The sequence below is a fragment of the Cebus imitator genome, unplaced genomic scaffold (genome assembly GCF_001604975.1).
Source record: "Cebus imitator isolate Cc_AM_T3 unplaced genomic scaffold, Cebus_imitator-1.0 Scaffold75, whole genome shotgun sequence".
NCBI classification, from domain to species: Eukaryota; Metazoa; Chordata; class Mammalia; order Primates; family Cebidae; genus Cebus; species Cebus imitator.
The window spans coordinates 2,281,978-2,305,573 of NW_016107390.1; the positions used below are offsets into that span (position 1 = coordinate 2,281,978).

The 23,596-nt window shown below is 44.9% G+C and overlaps 1 protein-coding gene across 2 annotated transcripts in view; it reads right to left on the reverse strand.

Moving 5' to 3' along the window:
* KIF26B (kinesin family member 26B) overlaps window positions 1-23,596 on the reverse strand; it is a 555,192-nt gene that overhangs the window by 177,828 nt on the left and 353,768 nt on the right. Inside the window, exon 1 of one of the 2 annotated variants that reach the window (XM_037739821.1) lies at window positions 12,719-13,147. The exons of the other annotated variant lie outside the window; for it this stretch is intronic. Coding sequence (XP_037595749.1) covers window positions 12,719-12,741 — 23 coding nt within the window. The 5' untranslated portion in view covers window positions 12,742-13,147. Of the gene's footprint in view, window positions 1-12,718; window positions 13,148-23,596 lie in introns of those variants that run through there. 2 annotated transcript variants of the gene reach the window in all.

Below are 23,596 nucleotides of genomic sequence, written 5' to 3' on the forward strand. Positions count from 1 at the left end.
GAGTGCTCTGCACACAGTGGGGGCACAGCAGAGTGCTCTGCACACAGTGGGGGCACAGCCAGTGCTTTCGTCCCCTTCCCTATCTTTTCCTCCTTGGTGATCCACTTGCCTCAGCGTCCATAAAATTCAGAGCCTAAGAAATGTCCAAGTACAATGACCAAGTCAGTCTAGGAATTGGTGTCTTTTTCTCTCTCCTTCTAACTGGTTTCCAATATATATTTTAAGACTTAATTTATTTTAGAAATATTTTATAAGTTGCTTTAAATCATTTTGGGAAGGTAAGGTATAAATCTTCCAACAGAAGTTATACGTGATGATTCTGCTGTTGATTAGCCTTCGAGGTGACTTTTTTCTCTCGCTGTTATCAAGTTTGCTAAGAGGCACTCACCTCTAACGGCACACTATGTGTAATGCTGGATTAGTCAATCCTTGTTCTTTCAAACTTGGGTGGGTCAAAGTTAGATGTTGCTATGGTCTGAATGTTTATGTCCTCCTCTAAATTCGTAAGTAGAAATCCCAACCCGCAAGATGATGGTATTTGTAGATGCGGCATTTTAGGAGGCGATAAGGGTAGAGCCCTGATGAGTGGGATTAGTGCCATTATAAAAAAGAGCCCAGGGAGCTCGTTTGCCCCTTCTGCCATGTGAAGACACAGCGAGAAAGCACCATCTATGAACCAGAGTGGGCCCTTACCAGACACTGAAACTGATGGTGTCTTGATCTGTAACTTCTCAGCCTCTAGAACTGTACAAAATAAACTTCTGTTGTTTATAAATTTAGACTATGGTCTTTTTGTTATAAAAACCCAAAGGAACTAAGACAGGTATTGTCTGTGATTCTAGATTATCTACAAACACTCTGTTTAACTCAATCTAGAGTAGAGAATTGCTCAAGGGCACTTTTAGGGTAATGATTTCAACAGGGCTCATAAAGTCTAAAATAAAAAGTGACTGGAAAAGAGTACTGTGTAAATTGAGAATTATGGGACCCAATAAATGCTTTAGCAAACATTCATTTAGTAATACAGTACTTTAGTATTTCAGAGTTCTCCCAAGAAAGGCAGAAAATAGACATAGTCAAGAGCACAGGATCCGAAGCCAACTGCCTAGCTTCAGATCTTCTTTCTGTCACTCACAGCTCTGTTGTGGCCTTGGTCAAGTTCCTTAACCTTCTGGTGCCACAGTTTCCCCTGCTGTAAAGCGGGATAGTAAAAGTGGCTAACCTCATGGAATTGTTGCAAAGTTCAAATAAGAGGATCAGAACAGTTCCTCACTCATAGAAAACACCCAGTAGGTGTCTGTTCCCATTATTGTTATAATAAAACGTGACTATGAAAACTATATCCTAAGAGTCTCTTTTTAGGAATTCTTTCTTATCATCTTAAAATATGAATCCTAAAGAGCAAGGTGAAAGAAGTCTTTGCTCTGAGCCCTGCTGATCGTGAGTCAGTCTGAGGATTCCCACCAGACGTTGTCAATACCACAGCTGGCTCTAGGATATTGACTCCCATGTCAGTTTCAGGTCCTGGACATCCTGAATATAAGTTTTGGTTGTGCAGTTGGCTGGGAGGGTCTCATCTGTAGCAAAGAAAGGACTGAACAAAGGACATTCTCAATTTGAACTGATAAATTGGGGTCTTTCTTCTACAGCCTTAAATCAGCTGTCAGGCAAATCTCCTGTTAATGCAGTTGCTTTGCCCTGAAAACCAACAGCTGAAACTATATTCTTATGTCAACCATGTGTCTGCAGTTTTTGCATGCTGGAGGCAATTACTGACTTGGTAGTTCGTCCTCTGACAGCGTGTTCTCATGCCAGATGAACAGGGGCAGGACAACTGATTGTCAACCTCACCAGGATGCTGTAGGCATGTTCTGAGGCACTTCGAGAGCACGTGTGCAAAATCAACACATATGCAAAAACAAAATGCTGCGTTACGCTAACTAACGCAGCTGGTCCTCAATCTAAACTGGGCACAGGCAGTATCGTTTTCCTTAATGCACCAGAAGTAAGTTGTCCGTGCTGGTCACAAAGGCTGACAGAGCCTGACTGCTACGTCTCTTACACCAACCAGGCATCTACCAGCGTGGTCCATGGTCCACATGAGAAATGGACCAAAAGGGTGGCACACCTTACTGCTTTCTACAATGGGCTGTAATTAGTTGTGTCTTCCTCACAAGACTGAGCACTTCGCAAGGTCAGGAACCATGCCTACCTTTCCTACAACTGCTTTCCCAAACTTGCCTTATCTATAGTGAGCCCTACACAAACACAGATGGATGAGTGGATGGATGGAATTGGCTCAAAGTCACTGACACCACTGAAGAGGTAAATGTAGCTGCCTGTCTTCCCAACAGGATCAGCCCGGGGCCCTCCCAGTCTTCCCATCCACAGAATGGTTTGGAAGCACTGGTCTGGACGGATAGGCTTGTATTCAAGGATGGTTCCACCTCAGAGGCTTGCATACGGATATGTAGTATCTGAACGCCTTCCAAAACAAGCCTGTCAGATTAGATGAACAGATTCTTCATTATCTGTAGGGAACGTGGTTATTTTTATTGTACAGAAGCATGAGATTGTTTGTTGCTTTTTAAAGGGTACAGCACAGTCCGACCTCTTAAGCATTCCTCAGATTCACCAGTATCTTTGCTTTTCTGCCTCCATATCCACACCAACTAAAATACACCCTACAATATTGCAGTGATATCGTCTTATGGGTTAGGATTTCAACTTATGAACCTAGAAGGAGACACAAACATTCTGAGCACAGCGAACATTCATCCCACAGTGTTCCCTAAGGTAAAGGCATGTGGTCAGAGCGATCATTAATTTTGCCCTTTGTTCCATGAGATTAAGCCAGCAAAAGTAAGGGCTTTTGTTTATTTTCTTAATTACCAAGAATGGTGCGTGGTATGCAGTAGATACTCAATAAACACAGAATGAATGAATGAATGAATGAATGAATGAATGGATTGTGTTTGTTTTTAAGGTTTGCTGACTTCTTAATGATGACAATGTGTAAAATATTTCTTGGGATGAGCTTCTTCAGGCTATCATGTTCATAAAACAAATACAATTATTGTGTTTATTGTCAAAATTTTTCCACATAATTATTAGTCTGTGTCCAACATTTGCTTTCCCAAGCCTCTGGGAGAGGGATTTCTTTGAACTTGCCAGTCGAAGCAGGCACACTTACTGGGTTCTTGTGAGTTCAAGGCTGTAGACATGAGCTTTGTAAGGGCAATTCCAAAAGTCAATTTGATTTGATTTTTTTTCCTATTTCTGGCCTTTAGAAGTCACCTGCTGCCAGACTGGCAGGGGAAGGCTCCCTCTCTTTCCTGCAGAGGGGGCTCCAAGTCCATATTTTCCTTGGCTTCTTCTTGGGGTAGTTCTCAGCATGATGAAAGCAATGCCTTTAGCTGTCGCTCACATTTACCGGTAACTAGCTGAGTTACCAGTTAGTTGAGTATTTAATTTTAGTTCACAGTATGAATATTTTTTTTTAAATGTAGATTTTTTCAAAATTATATTTTCAAGGTAATTAAATTAATCATACTCTTCTCCTTGAACAATATATTCTTACTAGGCTCTCAATTAATGACAACAATTCAACAATTCAGTTCTAAACTTGTTCTGCATTTCTTCAGAATAAAAACACGGGCTAAACCAAATACAGCCACGCACCGCATAACGCCATTTCCATCGATGACGAACCACATACCTACCAGTGGTGGCACAAGATGACTGATTTTCACTGTACCTTTCCGTGTGGAGACACGTTTAAGTCCACAAACACTCACCGCTGTGTTACAGGTGGTTACAGTACTCAGCACAGCGACATGCTGTACAGGTTTGTGGCCGAGGAGTCACAGCCCTGCCCTACAGCCTAGGTATGCAGTGGGTGACACCATCTAGCTCTGTGGAAGTACACTCTCTGATGCTCAAACAGTAGCAAAATCACCGAATGATTCACTTCTCAGAACACATCCTCATCGTTAAGTGACACATGACTGTACTTTTTTTTTTTTTTTTGAGACAGGGTCCCACTCTGTCACCCAGGCTGGAGTGCAGTGGTGCCACCTCGGGTCACTGCAGCCTCCACCTCCCGAGTTCAAGTGATTCTCTTGCCTAAGCCTCCAGAGTATCTGGGATTACAGGAACCCACCACCACACCTGGCTAATTTTTGTATTTTTAGCAGAGATGGGGTTTCACCATGTTGGCCAGGCTAGTCTCGAACTCCTAACCTCAAGTGATCTGCCCGCCTCGGCCTCCCAAAGTACTGGGATTACAGATATAAGCCACTGCGCCCGGCCTCACTGCACTTCATTCTGCCTTACTTTTCTTCTCTGTTGGATACTCAAAGCTTCTTAACTAAAACAAATGAGATGGTATAAATCTGTTAATAAAAAAGTACATATTCTATTACACAACGCAGTCATCAACTTCACTTGGAAATTAGTTTCCATCTTCTGAACTCTAATAATTTTCCTTCACTATATTTTTAAAATAACTTCCTATTTATATTCTTTACATATATGTCTTACCTTTTTTCAAAGCTATAGGGTTCTGTGGGGTAAGGCCAGTATCTTAAGTATTTATCCTCCGTGATGCAAGGGCTTTATGAACACTGGTTGAGTGACAGCAATCGTGCAGAAATGGATCCAGGAGTGAGTGTGTAAGAGTGTGGCAGTCCTCACTAACTCGCTCATGCACTCTCAGCAGTTTCCTTACCCAGAACACCATTCTTCAAAGATCAAAACTCAACAAAATACGTGATCTCTAAGGACTCTCCCAGCTCTGAAATGCGATTGCTCTGTAACCACCGTGATGTTTTGACTCACTACTAAAAGCATCCAAAATGTTTCACACTTCTTTGGTGTTTTAGAAGGCTCATCAGTATTTTTCCCCACTATTGCGAGTTTCGGGAATGTACCTGAATAAAATCACTGGTACCAGGATGCCGGCAGTCAGTGTTTACTACAACTGTAAAAAATCCTCGGAATTGCCTAAAATGCACGATAAAATCCTGAGCTTTTTATTACAGACAGTTTCCCGGTGACGATTTAGGACTTCTCAAGTGAAGTCTAGTTGTTCAGACTTCATCTCCTGTTCTCTCTCCTGAATAGTTTTTCCTTCTCAAGCAAGGACCTTTAGAAATGGATATACTAATATCATCTTAAGATACATAGATACGATACATTCACAAGCAGCTTAGGTTGACCCAGTCAGTCACAAAACCAACGTTCTAAACCCAGGTGTGGGTCCATTATTGGCCCATAATGTACTGTTGCCAATCAGCTGTGAAAATGTGACACGATTTCAAATCATCCGCTACGGTTGTTCGTCCCATTATAACATTCTACTTAAGGTGATCGATTACTAATCATTGCCTATTTTGAGAATCTGAAAAACATTTTGTCTTTGTCATCATGAAATATGAGTAAAATTACATGACACCACTCACTTTCATGGTCCTGTACATAAACAAAGAATCAGGACAATTCCTCTGCCCAAAATGCCCTCCCTTCTCATTCTTCTAGGCTCAACTCCTGCTCATTCTTCTAGACCCAACTCTTTTTTTTTTTTTTTTTTTGGAGACTGAGTCTTGTTCTGTTGCCCAGGCTGGAGTGCAGTGGTGCAATCTCGGCTCACTGCAACCTCCTCCTCCCAGGTTCAAGCGATTCTCCATCTCAGCCTCCTCAGTAGCTGGGATTACAGGCGCCCACCACGCCTGGCTAATTTTTGTATTGTTAGTAGATATGGGGTTTCACCCTCTTGGTCAGGCTGGTCTTGAACTCCTGACCTCATGATCCATCAGCCTCAGCCTCCCAAAGTGCTGGGATTACAGGTGTGAGCCACCGTGCCCAGCTAGACCCAACTCGAATATGACTCCTTTTCTGCGGTCAAAAGCAGAATTATTCATTTCTTCCATATGTTCTGAAAGTACTGTGCTAGCAGAGATACCTCGTGACTTATCACAGGTATGACAGCAGAGTTAATTTGTGTGTTCACCTCTCCTGTCTTTGACTCACTTTTGAATCCCCACAACTTTACACAGCATCTACAATGCATTAGGTGCTCAATAAATGTTTGTGTAGCAAATATCTGCTTCCTGCCCTACATTTGGTCTGCAGGTCTGTATTTTCATATTAGACTGTTGACTGGGTCTTTCTTAAACTCCCAATCATTCCAAAAGCATAATGCAACAGAGGTTAAAATCTTTACTGACTTGGTCATTGTGGCCAAAAGTGTACAGAGGTGCAATCTTGGCTCACTGTAACCTCCGCCATCCAGGTTCAAGCAATTCTCCTGTCTCAGCCTCCCTGCCTCTAGCTGGGATTACAGGCACGTGTCACCATGCCTGGCTAATTTTTCTGTATTTTAGTAGGGGCAGGGTTTTGCCTTGTTGGCTATGCTGGTCTCGAACTCCTGACCTCAAATGATCTGCCTGCCTTGGCCTCCCAAAGTGCTAGGATTACAGGCATGACTGCCCCCGACCTCATCTCCATTTTTATATTCATATTCAATGCTTTTCCTATCCCAATGCCACAATGCAAATTTTTGCCTACATTTACTAATTAAATACCAAGAGAGAAAGTCCCCTACTTCCGACCATGGTCAGGCGTGGGTGAAAGCAGCCCCGTGGAGAACAGCCAGAGAAATCAGCCCAGTGCCCACTCCCCTGCCCTCCAAACCCCCCCAATCACCAGCTTTTAGTCCCCAGTATCCAGGGACAGTCTGGCGACTGGAACTTTTGTGTTCAGCTGAAGAGAATGTGCAAATGACAGTTTTGGCTGTCAAGGAGCTTATTACCTAAGCAAGGAGCTTACATATTTATGAGCTGACAGCTGAGATTTGTGGCTTTGCAGTATTCCTCAATTTCCCTTCAGAGCAGCCAATAGGCATAGAAAGGCAGGCTCATTACTTCACCCCACACCTCCACCCCCACACCAAGATACAGCAGGTGGTTCATTTGTGGGGACATCCAGAGTCAAAGGAAACTGAAAAATGAGCCTACACAAACTCCTGGGCTGGACCTGAAAGGTGAATAATAGACCCACAGTGTATTCACTCTGACAAAGGCAGCTGGAGTGGGCGTTCATAAAGATGCATGTAATATTAATACGCACAGCCCTGCAGAGCTGCCCATCAGCAAAACACGCTCGCGAACGTGATTTCACGTCATTCTCTGCACCATCTTGTGGCTCTGCCTGAAGACTGGCCATTGGAATGGACCATTCCTGTTCAACATTTTTTGTTGTTGTTGTTCTGCAAAGAACATTTTCTGAAGGAAAAACAGACCCTAAAAGCATGGAAGAGCTTGTTTCATCACGGACCAGAGTTCGAGCACTGCTATGGAAAACGGATCGCTCTGCTGATAGAAAGGATGCGTCCGGATGTGGCTGCAAAGCTGGGCTCAGAGAGGGAGAGCGGGACAGTGCCGTTTCCTCAGTCTTGGATAGTCCCACCATGAAAATAAACTCAGGGAGAAGCAGAATAGAAACCAAATACTCCTCCAGGAAGAGGCCTCACGAGATGCAACAAAAACCCGCATATGAGGATGGTGCAGACCCAGCTCGCCAGTCTCGGTGCCCTTTGCCGCCCCCCTGACCACGCAGCTTCTGTGATGACTCTTCCTCTTTCATCCTCTACTTTACAAACCAATTTCCCCTCTCCGTCCTTTCAGGCAGGGATCTGAACTCCCTCATTCACACCTTGGGTAAAGCCAAGTTACAGAGTCATCCGTCGCAGTGGCGTGGGCTTTCAGAACCTCACCTCTCATTTCGAAATGAAAAGTTTTACTGCCCACAGCTTCAAACAGAGGCTCTAGCCCACCTAAAGCCTGTCCTGCTTGTACCACAAAGAATGGGCCCACACTTCAAGGACAGTACAAAAGAGAATACTGATACGTTTCACTAAACGTATGCATCTCAGTATCAGGGAAACCACTAAAATATTGGCATAAACAATGCTTTGTCCTCATACTACCTTAAAACTGAAGGCAACTACACAGTGCTCTGCTCATCAAAGCCTTCCACATACATCATTTCATTTTATCGTCAATCAAGACCCACGCCCGAGACAGGGCAGGGATTCTTCATTCATTCCTTCCTTCATTTATGCATCCATTCAGCCACACGCGTTGAGTGCTTCCCTGGTCTTGACACCGAAGGCCAAGCTTCAGGACAGAGGTGTCACTGCAGAGTGACTACAGTCGAGCGGGAAAGGCAGACAATGTTGTGTGTGTGGTGAAGCATGGAGAGATGCGGTCCCCACAAAATGGCAGAGGAGAAGCCCCGACCCTCTGGGGCTCAGGGGATCAGGGGAGGTCGCGCAGAAGGCGGGAAGCAAGCAGCCAGCCAGGAGGGGGACCTGTCGCGCTGAGGGACCCGCGTGAGTCAAGGCGAGGAGAGAGGCGGAGGAAGCAGTAACCCCATTTAGGGCTGGAGCACGGAACAGGGGTGATCATTTTCCTATCACTCCCGTGGCTACGAACAGAGCTGGGACTGAATCAGCCAGGCCTTGACGTCTACTCTAGCATGCTGTCCATTCTGTCACAGGGACTCCTGCCCTCCCAGGTCCCCTGTCATTAAGGATCTGGGTCCTCTGTTGGAAGGTATCTGAGAGGCAGGCCTACTGCTGACAGAGGAACAGGAGGACGGCTTTGATACAATGACCAGACACTAAGCTAAGCACCATGCATTATCTAGTTCTCAAAAATCCGAGCAAGGTAAGCTTCGCAGGCGCTTACTGATGGAAAGAACAGCTAAGCATGTACCAGTCAGTGGTTCAAATGCAGATCACAGCTGTAGGTTCTACTGCATTTAGTTAGCTGTTACCGAATCGCAGCTCCTCCACTGACTCCGAGCAGAAGGCGGAACAAAAGTCTACAGAGAAGGCAAGCCCTTCCTCTGGTCGGGAGAACTTGCCGAGGCTTTCTTCACAGGTCATTGTCCACATTTATTTTTTTCTTTTTCTAAAAACCTTAATTATAGAAATTCCTATTTTATTTTTTATTTTATTCTTATTTTTTGAAATGGAGTCTCACTCATGCTGTCGCCCAGGCTGGAGGGCAGTGGTGTGATCTCAACTTACTGCAACTTCATTCTCGTGGGTTCAAGTGATTCTCCTGCCTCAGCCTCCCGAGTAGCTGGGACTACAGGTGCGCGCCACCACGCCTGGCTAATTATTTTGTATTTTTAGTAGAGATGGGTTTTGCCATTTTAGCCAGGCTGGCCTCAAACTCCTGACCTCAAGCAATCTGCCCGCCTCAGGCTCCCAAAGTGCTGTGATTACAGGTGTGAGCCACCGCAACTGACCTGATTTTTTTATTTTTTAACCGACAAGTAAAAGTTGTATATATTTACCATGTATAACACATTGTTTTAAAATATGTACACACCATGGAATAGCTAGACTGAGCTCATTAATATACGTATTCTCTCACGTACATTTTTATGGTGAGAACACTTAAAATCTACTCTCTTAGCAGCAATTTTAGAGGATGCAATGCATTGTTATTAACTATATTTCCACGTCCCTCCCCGACGGTCTCTCCAGTGGAAGCAATGGGAAGATGAAGCCCAGAAGGGGTGCCTTCTTTCCACGTGGCATAGGCTCTGTGGGGACTCACCAGGAACTTGAGAGTTCTCTGCAGTGTCAATGAAATGAGGGAGGGATGGAGTTCACAGGGAGAAAAATGCAGGCAGATGTAAAACTAAGGCCGATTAGTTCAAACAAAGGGCAAAAACTAGAACCAGCAACCTGTCTACTAAGAACACTGAGAATGCCCCTAATGGAGGCGCTGATCCTCAGTTACACAGCTGAAGGACACGCTTGGTTTTTAGAACCATTCTTGGGCTCCCAACTTTTCAGAACAGCACCTGTTGTTAGAAAGATGGCTGTCCAGGCCGGGCGTGGTGGCTCATGCCTGTAATCCCAGCACTTTGGGAGGCCGAGGCAGCAGGATCATCTGAGGTCAGGAGTTCGGGACCAACCTGACCAACATGGCAAAACCCTGTCTCTACTAGAAATACAAAAAAAATAGCCAGAGGTGGTGGTGCATGCCTGTAATCCCAGCTACTCAGGAGGCTGAGGCAGAATTGCTTGAACCCAGGAGGTGGAGGTTGCAGTGAGCTGAGGTCACATCACTGCACTCCAGCCTGGGTGACAGAGCAAGACTCCGTCTCACAAAAAAAAAAAAAGAAAAGAAAAGCAAAAAGAAAGACGGCTGTCCAGAGAGAGAACTCACCTACACAGTGGGATGGTTGAGCAAAGAGGGAAGACGGGCCGTGGACAAGCAGAGCTTTGCGACAGAACATCAGGCCCAAATGAAGGCCTCGCTCCAAATATAAGGCACTGATCAGTTTAAGGCTTATCTTAACCATCTGGCGTTATCAGTTTAGACCTGCTAGGTGCTTCACAGAGCTTCGCTGGAAGCTTCAGAGACAACCCACCCCTCCCTCTCCCTCTCCGTCTCCCTCTCTCTCCTTTCTTTCACCTTGACTCCAGTATGTTTTTTTTTAATTGCTCAGCACTTTTTCTGATACCAATCAGCTGCCTCTCTCAAAGACCGTCTGCAGGTATCAGCATATCTGGTCTCTGCTCATTCACCACTAAAAAACACTCTCCATCCTCCATGAAAACACGTGAGATTCTCAGGGGGTCTGGAGCTGTCCGCCAGGGACACTTGAGAGGCACAGGCTGGGGTGGAGGAGGAGGAGGAGGAGGGTGGGGCTGCTTCCGCCGTTAGTGAGCAGAACCCCAAAGATGGTTTCCTATTGCCTTTTTTCTGTTTCTGTTTTCTCCTTTGCTCAAAATCCAATGGCACCATGAAAGACTCTCTGTCTCCACTAACCCAGGAAGGCTATAATTGGTATCTGCTTTAACCAAAAGGGAGCCCAAAGCAAGGGTGAGAACTGGAATTTGGGTAAGAAAAGTATTCCTTTCTCAGTCTTGGTTTTGCAATGATTTTCCTTTCCCCTGCATGTGTTCTGCTCTAGGTTTTCCACTCCCCGTCAAGCCTCTTCCAGATGCATGAGTCTAACAGAGTCCATATAAACAAGAAACCAAGACAAAACAGCACAAGACGGAAAGCGTTCCCCTGTGATACAACCACTTTATGTGCGGAGAAGCGCTCACGTGATGCTGCCAACATGTGTTTTCTGTCTCAGCTTTCCCTTGATAACAAAGGACATATGTTAAAAGGCGTGGCCCTAGGTGCATTTGGCCAGCAGAAGTCCCAGTGGAGTTTGGGGATTTCACCTGGCTTTAGGCTGATCCCCTGGGCTGCCCAGTGCTGTGGCTCTTGATGAGGTTAAACCCCAATTAACAAAGTCAGAAACACTCTGGGTCAGGTCTGTAAGACTGGACCTCATTCTACTGCTCACAGAACTGATTTAATATTCAGGAATCAACCGAGTCATTCATTCCCAGCATCGGCGGCCCTGGCGTTGCTTTACAGTACTCCCTCTGTCCGGGCTGGGCAGGCATGTTAAACGGAAATCTGTAGCAGAGTCTTTCACGATGTTCCAAGGCGCAGAGAGGACGGGGGCTGGGAGACCGCAGGCGGGCAGGTGGGAGGGGCAGTAGCTCTGCCTGGGGTATGAATGTGACAGAGAGGGAAAGGCTATGACAGCTCAGAAGCACTCACGGCTGTTGTCAGAAATCCCACTTCCAAATCTGTGCAAGTAAAACTTGTTGCCAGAAATAGCTGCATCAACGTTACTGTATAGACTCTTTTTAAAAAGTTGCAAATGACCATAAAATATATCAGCCATCTCTTTTGATATCCTTACCTAAGTGATTTATGATCTTAAAAGCCTCCTTTAAAATACTGCTTTTTAATCAAGAAAGCTTATGTTACTCTGCCTATACAAAACTAACCTCGTTTCAGATTTCGGAGAAAAGGCAGATCATATTTTAAAATTTCAATTTCTCATCTTTTAGATGGCTGCTCCTTTCTCTTGTGAAATGAACTGATTTTGGTCTTCAAGTGACTTGTTTTTCCTCCCTGAATACTCGGGAGTTGAAGTGCTTAAACCAAGCCTTCACACAAGAAGATGGAAAAGTCTCTGACTAGTATAAACTCGCAATGACTAGCCTTCCACTAACAGTGGCGTGCAATCCAAGAGTGACCAGATGTTGTACCCTAGAATGGGGGGATGTCCAACCTCAAGAAAAGTTGAAATGGACAGGAAACATAGTCAACATTTGACAATTAGTCCAAAAAAAAAAAAAAAATCAACCTCACATTTATGCAGCCAGAAAGAACCTGTTCTGAAATCCATAGGCTAACTTCATTTTTATGATCCTGTAAAGAGAACACATTTCGCTTCTGTCTTTGATTCTAAAACGAGCCAATGTCAAATATTTTAGCAACTGCGAATAAGCCTGATGATGGCAATGACTGTCGGTTCAAAAACCTTCTTCACTTCTTTCCTATTTTACCCCATCCTCCAGGGAATGTCTGTCGCTTCTATGTCAGCAGTTTCTATGACTCTTCTGATATAACTACATATTCTGCAAGTCCACTGAACAAGAAGAAAGCTTGTGTAATCTGGACCCTCCTGACTTCTCTGGAATACTTGATACATTTTATTTTTACTTTTCTCAAAAGGAAACTGAAAAAGTTAAAGTAAAAAAAAAAAAAAAAAAAAAAAAAAACAGCAAGAAAACAGACCCCCTAACTCCAGTAACATACATAACTGTGTTACTTACACTGCTTTCCAATCCATCATCATTGATTAATCATGGCTAAATAATCAAGTGCAGAATCCATTTCTTCATGTCTGCTAACAAATAGCTTCTCGCAAATGTCTCTTGCAGATCTGGGGCCATCTCAGGAGAAAGTAACATTGTGCGAAGGTGAAGGAGAAAAGGCTGAAGAATTCTAAAATCCATGGGGGTCTGAGAACGCTCAGAGCAGACCCTGGTGAAACATTCTTGTGATTCCAGCCTTTGGCCACACCAGGATCCTGGCCTCCCTGAGCTCCCAGCCACCTTCCCAGTGCAGCTCAGCCCCTGCTCCAACATTGCATCTCCCTCCAAGAACAGGGCATGGATGGGAGAAGAACTCGCGGAATCCTGCCAATCCGCGCGTGCAAGCACACTTCTCAGAGGAAGCCGCACCACTTTCTCTCTGGTGTCTGCTATCTCAGAGAGAGAGAGAGAGAGAGAGAGAGAGAGGGAGGGAGGGAGGGAGGGAGGGACAGGCAGAGGCAGGCAGGCGGGGAGGGGGGAGACGGAGAGGAGGAAGAGAGAGAGAGAGAGGAGCTTTGCTAAAACAGACAGCCGAGAAGGAAATAGTTGCTACAACTCCCATTAACCCACAGTAGCTTAGGAATTTTCTTAGCACAGCAGCTGCAAAATATACTGTCAAAATCAAATGTTTAAAATCTTTAATTATACATCCCTATATACATTTAGCCATGTATGTGCATAAAAGCCAATGGAACCCAGGTTTAGTATGTTTGTGACACTGCAGGGGAGCCCTCAGAGACAAACAGATGCAGATATGTATCCCCATGAGAATAATATCTGCATGCAGATGCTTCATTTTCTAAGTGAAATTGTCTAGTCTCACAGTTTACATGTCTTAAAACTATTCAAATGCTCTCGGTAACAAAGTGCAAACCCAACAGCAGCCTCTTGCCTCTGACACCATTTCATCTCTGATCATGTTTTCCTCAGTTTGGTCTGGGTTCCTGTTTCTTTTTCCCTGCCTCAGGAAAGAAACCCCCGAAAGAGAAGAGGGTAGAGAGGCGAGGCAGGGGCTTTCAGTGTGACTGTCAGCTTTGCATGCCACACTCCACTGCTTATGGCATTGCAGCCCAGCCAAAGCACAGGTGATGCCCAAGAGAGGGTGCGGCATGGAGTAGACATGAGACCCACAGGTGGGGCTCTGCAATAGCACAGGAACAGATGAAGGCATTAAGGAAGAAGAAGCAACAGAGGAGCTGAAGGCAGGAAGGGAGGAGGGAGAAAGGCACAGGTGAGGCAGGCTGGGAAGGGCAGCCATGATGGCAGGAAGCTCAAGGTTGCCTGGGACTGATTCCTGTGCATTCTCTCCAACCCTCCCTCTCTTTATGAGGAAGCCTTTCTCCTGCATGTCTCCATGTGAGGACCCAACCATCTGCACTCGAGATACCTGGCAGCAGCGTGTTAAAAGTGCAGCTACCCAGACCCTACCCCAAAGATTCTGACTGAGCTAGGGGGACCATCCACATGTCACCACACTCCACAGATAGTTCTCCTGCCAGCGGGAGTTTTCTGGAGACTCACTGCTTCATTGGCATTGAGCAAATGAATGGAGAAAAATTGAATGACGTGAGAAGAGATCCTAATGGAACACCTGTGGGAATGCCAACATCTATGGAGATGGGAGACTGGAAACAAAACTGAAGATAAATGGTCAGAATGATGAGAGGGGAGCGAAGAGGGAGAAGAACCACTGAAACAAGAAAAGCAATGACCGCCACTTTCTAAAAGGGCAATGCTTTTGCAGCTCTGGGACTGCACATGCTATGCTGTTCCCTTTACCTGAAACGCTCTCTTCCCCAGGCAAACCGTCCTTTAAAACCCAGTTCAAAAGTCTCATCCTCTCGGAAAATTTTCTGACTCTCCCAGACATAGGGAACGGCTCCAGTCCCATCTTGTTTGTATTTCTCATTGCAAGTACCTTTACACACTGGCCTTCTTTATTAGCTGGTTTCTCTCTTTCCCATTCTAGCATGACGAGCTATTTTATGTAGACTAGATGATCTCTCAGTCATCATTTCGTGTCCCCAAATTCTGGATAAAGTAGCCACTCAATGTGCACTAACTAAATGCCTAAATATATCATGAAAGGATTTCTTAACCTGAGGAGTCAGCACACAGATGTTTGTTCTGCTATTGGTCTTTAAACTGATCATCGGCCAGGCATGGTGGCTTGTGCCTGTAATCCCAGCACTTTGGGAGGCCGAGGCAGGTGGATCAACTGAGGTCAGGAGTTCGAGACCAGCCTGACCAACATAGAGAAACCCCATCTCTACTAAGAATACAAAAAATTAGCTGGGCGTGGTGGCACATGCCTGTATTCCCAGCTACTCAGGAGACTGAGGCAGGAGAACCACTTGAGCCCAGGAGGTGGAGGTTGCAGTGAGCTGACATCATGCCATTGTGCTCCAGCCTGGGCAGCAAGAGCAAAACAATAAAATAAAATAAAATAATAAACTGAGCATCTACCTCCATCTCACACACTATTTTCACGCATGATACACTTCACAGTAAAGAAATACTTTAAATGTTTCTCTATTGGATTTGGTCTAGGGAATTATGAATCATAATTCATATTTGGAGAATGAAGAGAAAAAGCTGCAAGGAGCTAATCTAACAAGGAGGTAAACAAGCCAAAAGCAAAGAAAGTCCCAGACTGAAGTCAGCTCAGTACAATGTGCGGCACTGCAGATGCGGTTTTTGAAGGTGTCACACTTCCATTAATGGTGACAAAGAAGTCACCTGAACAGAGATGAGCTGTTCAAAGTAAGAACAAACTTACACTCACAATTCTGCAGAAGGACTGCCAAGACAAACAGCAGAAAACAAAATCACCCATCTACTTGGCTTTAAAAAATATAGAGGAATTATAGATTAAATGTCAGGGGCCACAGGAATCATTGAGTAGATGCATGAACGGATTAATGAAACGGTGAAGGGTCTATAACAGCCTTGGGGAAACGCCACCATTTTCAATACTGTTTTAATAGTTTCTAAAGCGTTTCACTTGGTATGTACACCTGCGGAAGCACGGCTCAGAGGAGCAGAGTGACTTGCTGTTGGCCACACAGCTCGTAACTTCCTGAACAAGATCTGGAACGCAGTCTTCCACATTCGATCCGCAGCACTTTCCACAGCACCACATGAAGCCCCAGTGCATGAAAATGGTCACCAGACTTGGTGAAACAGAGGTGGAAATGAAAGAGGCCAACAGGACTCCATCCCAACACACAGCAGGAAGCCACCTCCAGGGCCAACCTGCTTGTCAGAACATGTGTTGGCAAGTCGCATGCGCAGTGCTGTGAAGCTGGGAGTCCCTAACCAGAAGCGTGGGGAGGCCTGGCTGGGAAGGCTGCCCCCGCAGTCTCCTCTCCACTGTCTCTCGAATTCACCAGCACTCCCAGGGCTGCGTGGAGGGGACACGGAGATGTGCCTTGTAGATCTTGCTCCAAGGGAGGACTTGTTGCCCCAGCTGTGGGCAATGGGCTTCCAGCTGAGAGCTCCTTCAGGATTTGCGTCAACTGAAGAAAGCCATAAATACTGCAGAAGGCCAAGGGCCTGGCCTTCCTAGGGTGATTCACATCCAAAGACTGATGGCAGTGAGGGCCTGGAGGCCCAGCCATCAAGTCCAGCGCAGGACACAATGACGGGCCATTTATGCTCCAGAGCTTCCCCGCGGGGCTGGGGTGCCGTTAGTCTGTCTGGCAGTTTGACTTTCTCCTCGGCACAATCCTGCAACCTCTCTTTCTGCAGGTTCGGGTGATCCCACAGGCCCTTCCATCTGTAATAGTCTATGAGGCTCTGTCTGCAGTGAGCCGAGCTGCGGGTTTGCAGTAAACACCCTGCGCCCAACTCCGCCCGAGTGCTGGCTTCCAGAGAGCCCGGCCTGCCGCCTTCTGCTCTGTTTCCAGACTTACTACCAGCAATCTCCGCAGACGTCAGCCTCTGCTAATTTCAAAGCTTCTAGGCAACAAAAATGGACTCTTTCTCCCTCGCCAAAATGTTGGGCAGCTAATTTTATCTCTAGAGGTCTCAGTTCTCTTATCTAGAGGAAATTAGAGGCAATGGAGGCCTTGAGCCCCCTGGGAGGGACGAGGAAGTCAACCCTCTCCCAAGCAGTACTAAGGGTCATGTAACATTTCCCTTCAGGCCGGGAGCAGTGGCTCAGCCTGTAATCCCAGCACTTTGGGAGCCAAGACAAGCGGATCACTTGAGGTCAGAGTTCAAGACCAGCCTGACCAACACGGTGAAGCCGGTCTCCACTAAATATATGAAAATTACATGCCTGTAATCCCAGCCACTTGGGAGGCTGAGGCAGGAGAACTGCTTGTACCCAGGAGGTGGAGGTTGCAGTGAGCTGCGATTGTGCCATTGCACTCCAGCCTGGGCAACAAGAGCAAAACTTCATCTCAAANAATTAATTCCAAAGTAAGCAGAAAGAAACTAGCGCAGGAATTAATGAAAATGACAAAAAATTAACAGAGAAAAATTACCAAACCCATACATGCTGGTTCTTTGAAAATATCGGTAAGTCTCTATCCAGGATAAGAAAAATAAGACATATATTATTAATTTCAGAACTGAAAGAGAAGACATATAACACAGATGCCCTACACACTTAGGAATCCCCAACCTCCAGGTCCCAAACTAGTACCAATATGTGGCCTGTTAGGAACCAGGCAGAGCAGCAGAGTAGAAAGTGAGTGGCAGAAGAGCCAGCATTAGCATCTGAGCTGTACCTCCTGCCAGATCAGTGAAGGCATTAGACTCTCACAGGTGCCTGAACCCTATTGTAAACTAGGCATGTGAGGAATCTAGACTGCATGCTCCTTATAAGAATCTAACTAATGCCTGATAATCTGAGTCATTAACAGTTTCTTCCCAAAACCACTCTATGTCCCGCCATCCATGAAAAAATTGTCTTCCACAAAAGCAGTCCCTGGTCCCAAAACTGTTTGGGATTGCTGCACTGAAGGATAATAAAGGAATACTATGAACAACTCTATGCCTACCAACATTCCTTTAAAGACACAAGCTGTCAAAACTCCAAAAGAAACAGATCATTTGAACAGGTAATGCATGCTAAATAAAGCAAATCAATAAATAATCTTCCCAAACAGAAAGCACAATGACCAGGAAGGCTCAGTGGTAACTTCTATCAAATATTTAAGGATAAAACCCTATCAATTCTTGACCATTTTTTCCCACTAGATGGAAGCACAAGGAACACTCTGACTCCATTTATGAGGTAAGCATTACCCTCATACCAACTACCAATACATTACAAGAAAACTAGACCCATAGAAACCATGAATATGAATGCAAATATCAACAAAACAGTAACTCAAAGCATTAGAAAATGAGCAGCAAACAAAACCTAAAGAAGGCAAAATAATGAAAAAGGAAGAAAAAAATAAATACAAATATGAATGAAAATGCCAAAACCCTGAAAACATTAGCTCAATGCAATTGATGTATCACCTAGAAAAAAAGTAAAGGCAAATTACTAATATTAGAAGTGAAAAGGTAGTTATTTATAAGTACTTTCTCTTACAAAAAATCTACCAGGATAGTAAAAGCAGTATTTTTTTTCCCAAAGAGGTCCACACAGAACTTTGACATTAAATCTATGTTAAGCCTCTTAGAAATATTATTTCACTTATCCTAGTTTTACAGATATGGAGACTAAGGCTTATATATTATAGCAGTTAGAGTCATAAGATAATCTTATAACATGTGATTTGAATAAAAATAGCTGCCTCGAGTGTGTGCTTGTAACTGAGGTTACAGTGACTAAATTAATACTTTGCCCTCAGATTCACATGGGAACTTAGATAGAGAAAAACACAGGGCCACATTTTCAACCATGTACAGTAATTAAGGTTTCCTTTTACCAAGAGCCACTCTTTTTTCTTTATTTTATTTTTTGAGACAGGGTCTCATTCTGCCGCCCAGACTGGAGTGCAGTGGCTCAAACATAGCTCACCGCAGTCTTCACCTCCTGGACTCAGGTGATGCTCCTGCCTCAGCCTCCCAGGCAGATGGGACTATCAGCATGTGCCACCATGCCCAGCTAATTTTTTTTTTTTTTCCTGTGGAGACAGGGTTTCACCATGTTGCCCAAGCTGCTTCTGAACTCCTGGGCTAAAGCAATCCTCTCTCTTTAGCCTCTTAAAAATGCTGGGATTACAGGTGTGAGCTACCACACTCAGCCCATAGTCACTTTGCAAAGTGTAATTTAAAATAACCAGATTTTGTTAGGACTTTACAAATCATTCAGGACATGTTCCACCATTTTGTATTCCACAGTAGCCAAAACAACACAGTCTTACTCCTACCTGGTTCTGTTGGAAGAGATGCTGAGACTGTCCATCAGGAATGTGGCCCTGGCTGTCATTCCCTCCTAATGGAGACCCACGAGTGGTGGCTGTCATACTTGAACAGATCTTTGCTATTTTGTCTCTTTATGTAGTTCTCCTAAGAGAAGAAATTATAGGCCATTTATAGAAGATAAAGTAGTAGCATATGTCAGCCTTAAAAATCTCCAATTCAAGGACACATGTTGCTGACAATTTCATAACCTAAAAGGAAAAAAGTTCCCATTGACTTACATGTTAAAAAGATGAATAAGAGGCCCAGCATTGTGGCGCATGCCTGTAATCCCAGCACTGTGAGAGGTCAAGGCAGGTGTATCACCTGAGGTCAGGAGTTTGCAACTAGCCAGGCTAACATGGTGAAACCCCATCTCTACTAAATACACACACACACACACAAAAAAAATATCCAAGCATGTTGGCACATGCCTATAATCTGAACTAATTAGTTGGCTGAGACAGGAGAACTGCTTGTACCTGGGAGCCAGTGGTTGAAGTGAGCCAAGATCACACAATTGCACTCCAACCTAGGCAACAACAGTGAAACTCTGTCTTAAAAAAAAAAAAAAAAAAAAAAAAAAAATTCACTTCAAATAGGGAGTTTGCAGTTATAATATTTTTGAAGAGCACTGGTCCTGATGATCCCACAGGCCCCTCCCATCTGTAATATTCTAGGAGACTATGACTGTCTTCAAAAGACACAAACAAGCAGAATAACAGCATGGCACCTAAGGGCTTCCACTAATTTGAAAAACAAATCAACTCATATATAAAGACAAGATCGTAATGTAGATTAAGAGAGCGATGCCCTTAAGGCTGAATTCTGGTTTATTGGACAGATAGGGAACTATGAATGATGACAGAATTAGGATTAGTTTCCTGAAGCGGTTTGGACAATTTATTACTTTACAGGCCTGTCAGGAGGACTTAAGACGGGTAAAGTAGAAGAAACAGTGGTCAGTTAAATGAACCAAATTCCATGGCCGCAGTTCACAATGATTTGCTCCCTCCTAGCCCCAAACACAGGCATGTCTGTGACAAAGGCTAACTGAGGGGACATAAGAAACTAAGTCCCACTGTCTCTGTTAATATGCACGAGAGACAGGAGTCGTTTCTTTTTTTTCTTGAGGTGCAGTCTCGCTCTGTCGCCCAGGCTGGAGTGCAGTGGCGTGATCTCGGCTCACCGCAACTTCCACCTTCCGAGTTCAAGCAATTCTCCTGCCTCAGCCTCCCGAGTGGCTGAGACTACAGGTGCCTGCCACCATGCCCGGCTAATTTTTCTATTTTTAGTAGAGACGGGGTTTCACCATGTTGGTGAGGCTGGTCTCGAACTTCTGACCTGGCGATCTGCCTGCCTTGGCCTCCCAATGTGCTGGGATTACAGGCTGAGTCACCGTGCCCCGCCAGGAATACTTTCTTTATTCCCAATTCACAGGAAAACACCGTTCCAAGTAATGGTTAAAAAGAAAATATAAGCAGCTAAAACTCTACAGAAACACTTTATGTAAAAATATATGTATGTATTCATATGCAAGAAAGTTAGTTTAATGATTACTGAACTGCTGTAAATAATGAAAAACGCTAAAAGAATCACACCCAAATTACCTTAGAATTTCCCTGTGGGAAATACCACATGTGCTTAATCCTTAATCATTTAAAGACACCAGGATTTAAATGAATCGTGTGTATTCTGAAAATACAACGCAGAGATGGTTAAAAAGAAATGTGTATTTGTGCTCCCTGATGTACTGCACCTCCAAATCTACACATTTGAATAGTGTTTATATTTGGTAATTCTAAAATCCACATTGTTCAGACAGAAGGAATGAAGCTACATTACGGTATATAATGACAACTGTACATAACGCTTTACATATAATTCTTTAGGCCAGGCGCAGTGGCTCACATCTTTGTAATCCCAGAACTTTGGGAGGCTGAGGCCGGTGGATCACCTGAGGTCAGAAGTTTAAGACCAGCCTGGCCAACACGGTGAAACCCCGTCTCTGCTGAAAATACAAAAATCAGGCAGGCGTGGTGGCAGCTGCCTGTAATCACAGATGGTTGGGAGGCTGAGGCAGGAGAATCATTTGAACCTAGAAAGTGGAGGTTATAATGAGCCAAGATTGTGCCACTGCACTCTAGCCTGGGCAACAGAGCAAGACTCCCTCTCAAAAGAAAAAATAAATACATAAATATAATTATTTATATCTTTAAAACTTCAATTGCCCATAAATATAGATCCCAAGTCTGCTAATAAGAAAACTACAACCCTGACACCATCTGGAATAGTCAGGTCTTGTGTACACCTATTACAGACTTATTTAAAAAAACAAAACAAAGAAAACGAGGCAGGCGTGGTGACTCATGTCTGTAATCCCAGCACTTTGGGAGACTGAGGTGGGCAGATCAATGGAGGTCAGGTGTTCAAGAACAGCGTGGCCAACATGGCAAAATCCTGTCTCTAATAAAATACAAAAATTAGCCAGGCGTGGTGGTAGGCGCCTGTAATCCCAGCTACATGGGAGGCCGAGGCAGCAGAATCGCTTGAACTCAGGAGGCGGAGGTTGCGGTGAGCCGAGACTGCACCACTGCACTCCAGCCTACATGACAGAGCAAGAGTGTCTCTCAAAAAAACAAACAAAAATCTCAATATTGTACTTTACTGCTGAATTTTCCAAACAGAAACCATCATTTAGTTTGTCATTCCATAGGATATTAGGGCTTTCTTCACTAAAATTCATTACAATTTTACCATTTCTTGTGTAGCCTTGCTACCTGTTTTCTGTGAAGAGAGAGAGCCAGCCCTGACCACAGCTACGGTTTTAACAGAGAAGAGAAGGAAGGGAAGGAGCAGAGAGGCTGAGCACAGCGACTCACACCTGTAACCACACACTTCAGGAGGCCACGGTAGGAGGATCGCTTGAGGCAAGGAGTTCGAGACCAGCCTGGGCAACATAGTGGGTTACAGTCTGCAACAAAATTAAAAAACTAGCTGGGAGTGGTGGCATGGACCTGCAGTCCCTGCTGCTCGGGAGACTGAGGCAGGAAGATCGCCTGAGCCCAGGAGGTGAGACTGCAGTCAGCAGTGTCCGTACCACTAGGCAGCACAGGGGCGGCACCTCAGCCTGGGCCACAGGGCAAGAGCCTGTATCCAAAAAAGAAAAAGAAGGAAGGAAGAAAGGAAAACAGGAAGGGAGGGAGGGCAGGAAGGAAGGGAAGAGAAAGAGAGAGGAAAGTGAGTGGGATGGAAGGTGCGAAGGGGTTGGAGGAGAAGCTCTAGAATGGAAGCGTCTGTGCCCTGGAGACGGGGACAGCGATGTGTGGATGTGAAGCCACCAGACGGAATGGGGCCCAAGGCGTCGTCTCTTCCCACGGCTGCAGCACTGACCTCCTGGCCTTGCCTTCACCCTCTTTACTCCAAAAGCGTGCACAGAAGATGTGACAGGAAGCTTGAAAACTAGCGTTGTATCCAGCAGCCTTTACGGGTGTATGAAAACGACGGAAGCAGGGGCAGGTTCCTTTCCCTAGGAAGCCCGGTGCTGGCCGCAACAGGACACTCAGGAGAGAACAGCCTTCTACAGATAGCCTCTGGCTCACGTCTCTGACCCATGCCTGGGAAGGGCCTACTGGGGTAGCTGGAGACATGTGGCATCAAATTCCACAGGACAGATGGACTGGCTTTGGAAAAGCTACCAGATCCTTACAGAAGAGGCTGAGATTCAAAACCTTCCTGAGTGAAGACAGCCACCCTGCGTCAACACCAAGAGCAAAACCAAGTTCTAGCTCCAAGTCCACTGGTCCAGCCATTGTTTCCAACATACCCATTGCCATCCAGCTCTCTACCAGGGACAGTCATTATCCCTCAGATACACGGTGCTGGGATGCCCTTGATCTTTAGGCTGACAGACTTAAGAGAGGGTTTTTATCCCTCTCAAAAGAACTGAGAAATTCCCTCCATACAGGGTATTTGAGAACAGAGCTCTTCGTTGCAAATAGTCAGAACATCAAACATTTTTTCAAAAAATAAAAGGGGAAATAACTCTAATATTGAGTTAGATCTGTTTGGAACAAAGGAATTACTTTCAAGGATGTAAATGGTGAATTTAGGACATGCCAATATCTTAAAAACTCCTTTGGCACGAGGTCTATACAAGGTGGCAGCTAATACCCAAAGGGAACTTGGTGTGTTATATAAATATCAGTTGAATTCATATTATATACATGAACTATGAAAATCTATACATGAAATCTACATATTAACTAGCTATCCTTATGAGAAAAATGATACATGAAAATCTAGACGTAACTTTTAAAAGACAAATTAGGAACTTGTATGTGTGATTTAAAAAAGTTCACCAGGCCGGGCGCGTGGCTCAAGCCTGTAATCCCAGCACTTTGGGAGGCCGAGGCGGGTGGATCACGAGGTCAAGAGATCGAGACCATCCTGGTCAACATGGTGAAACCC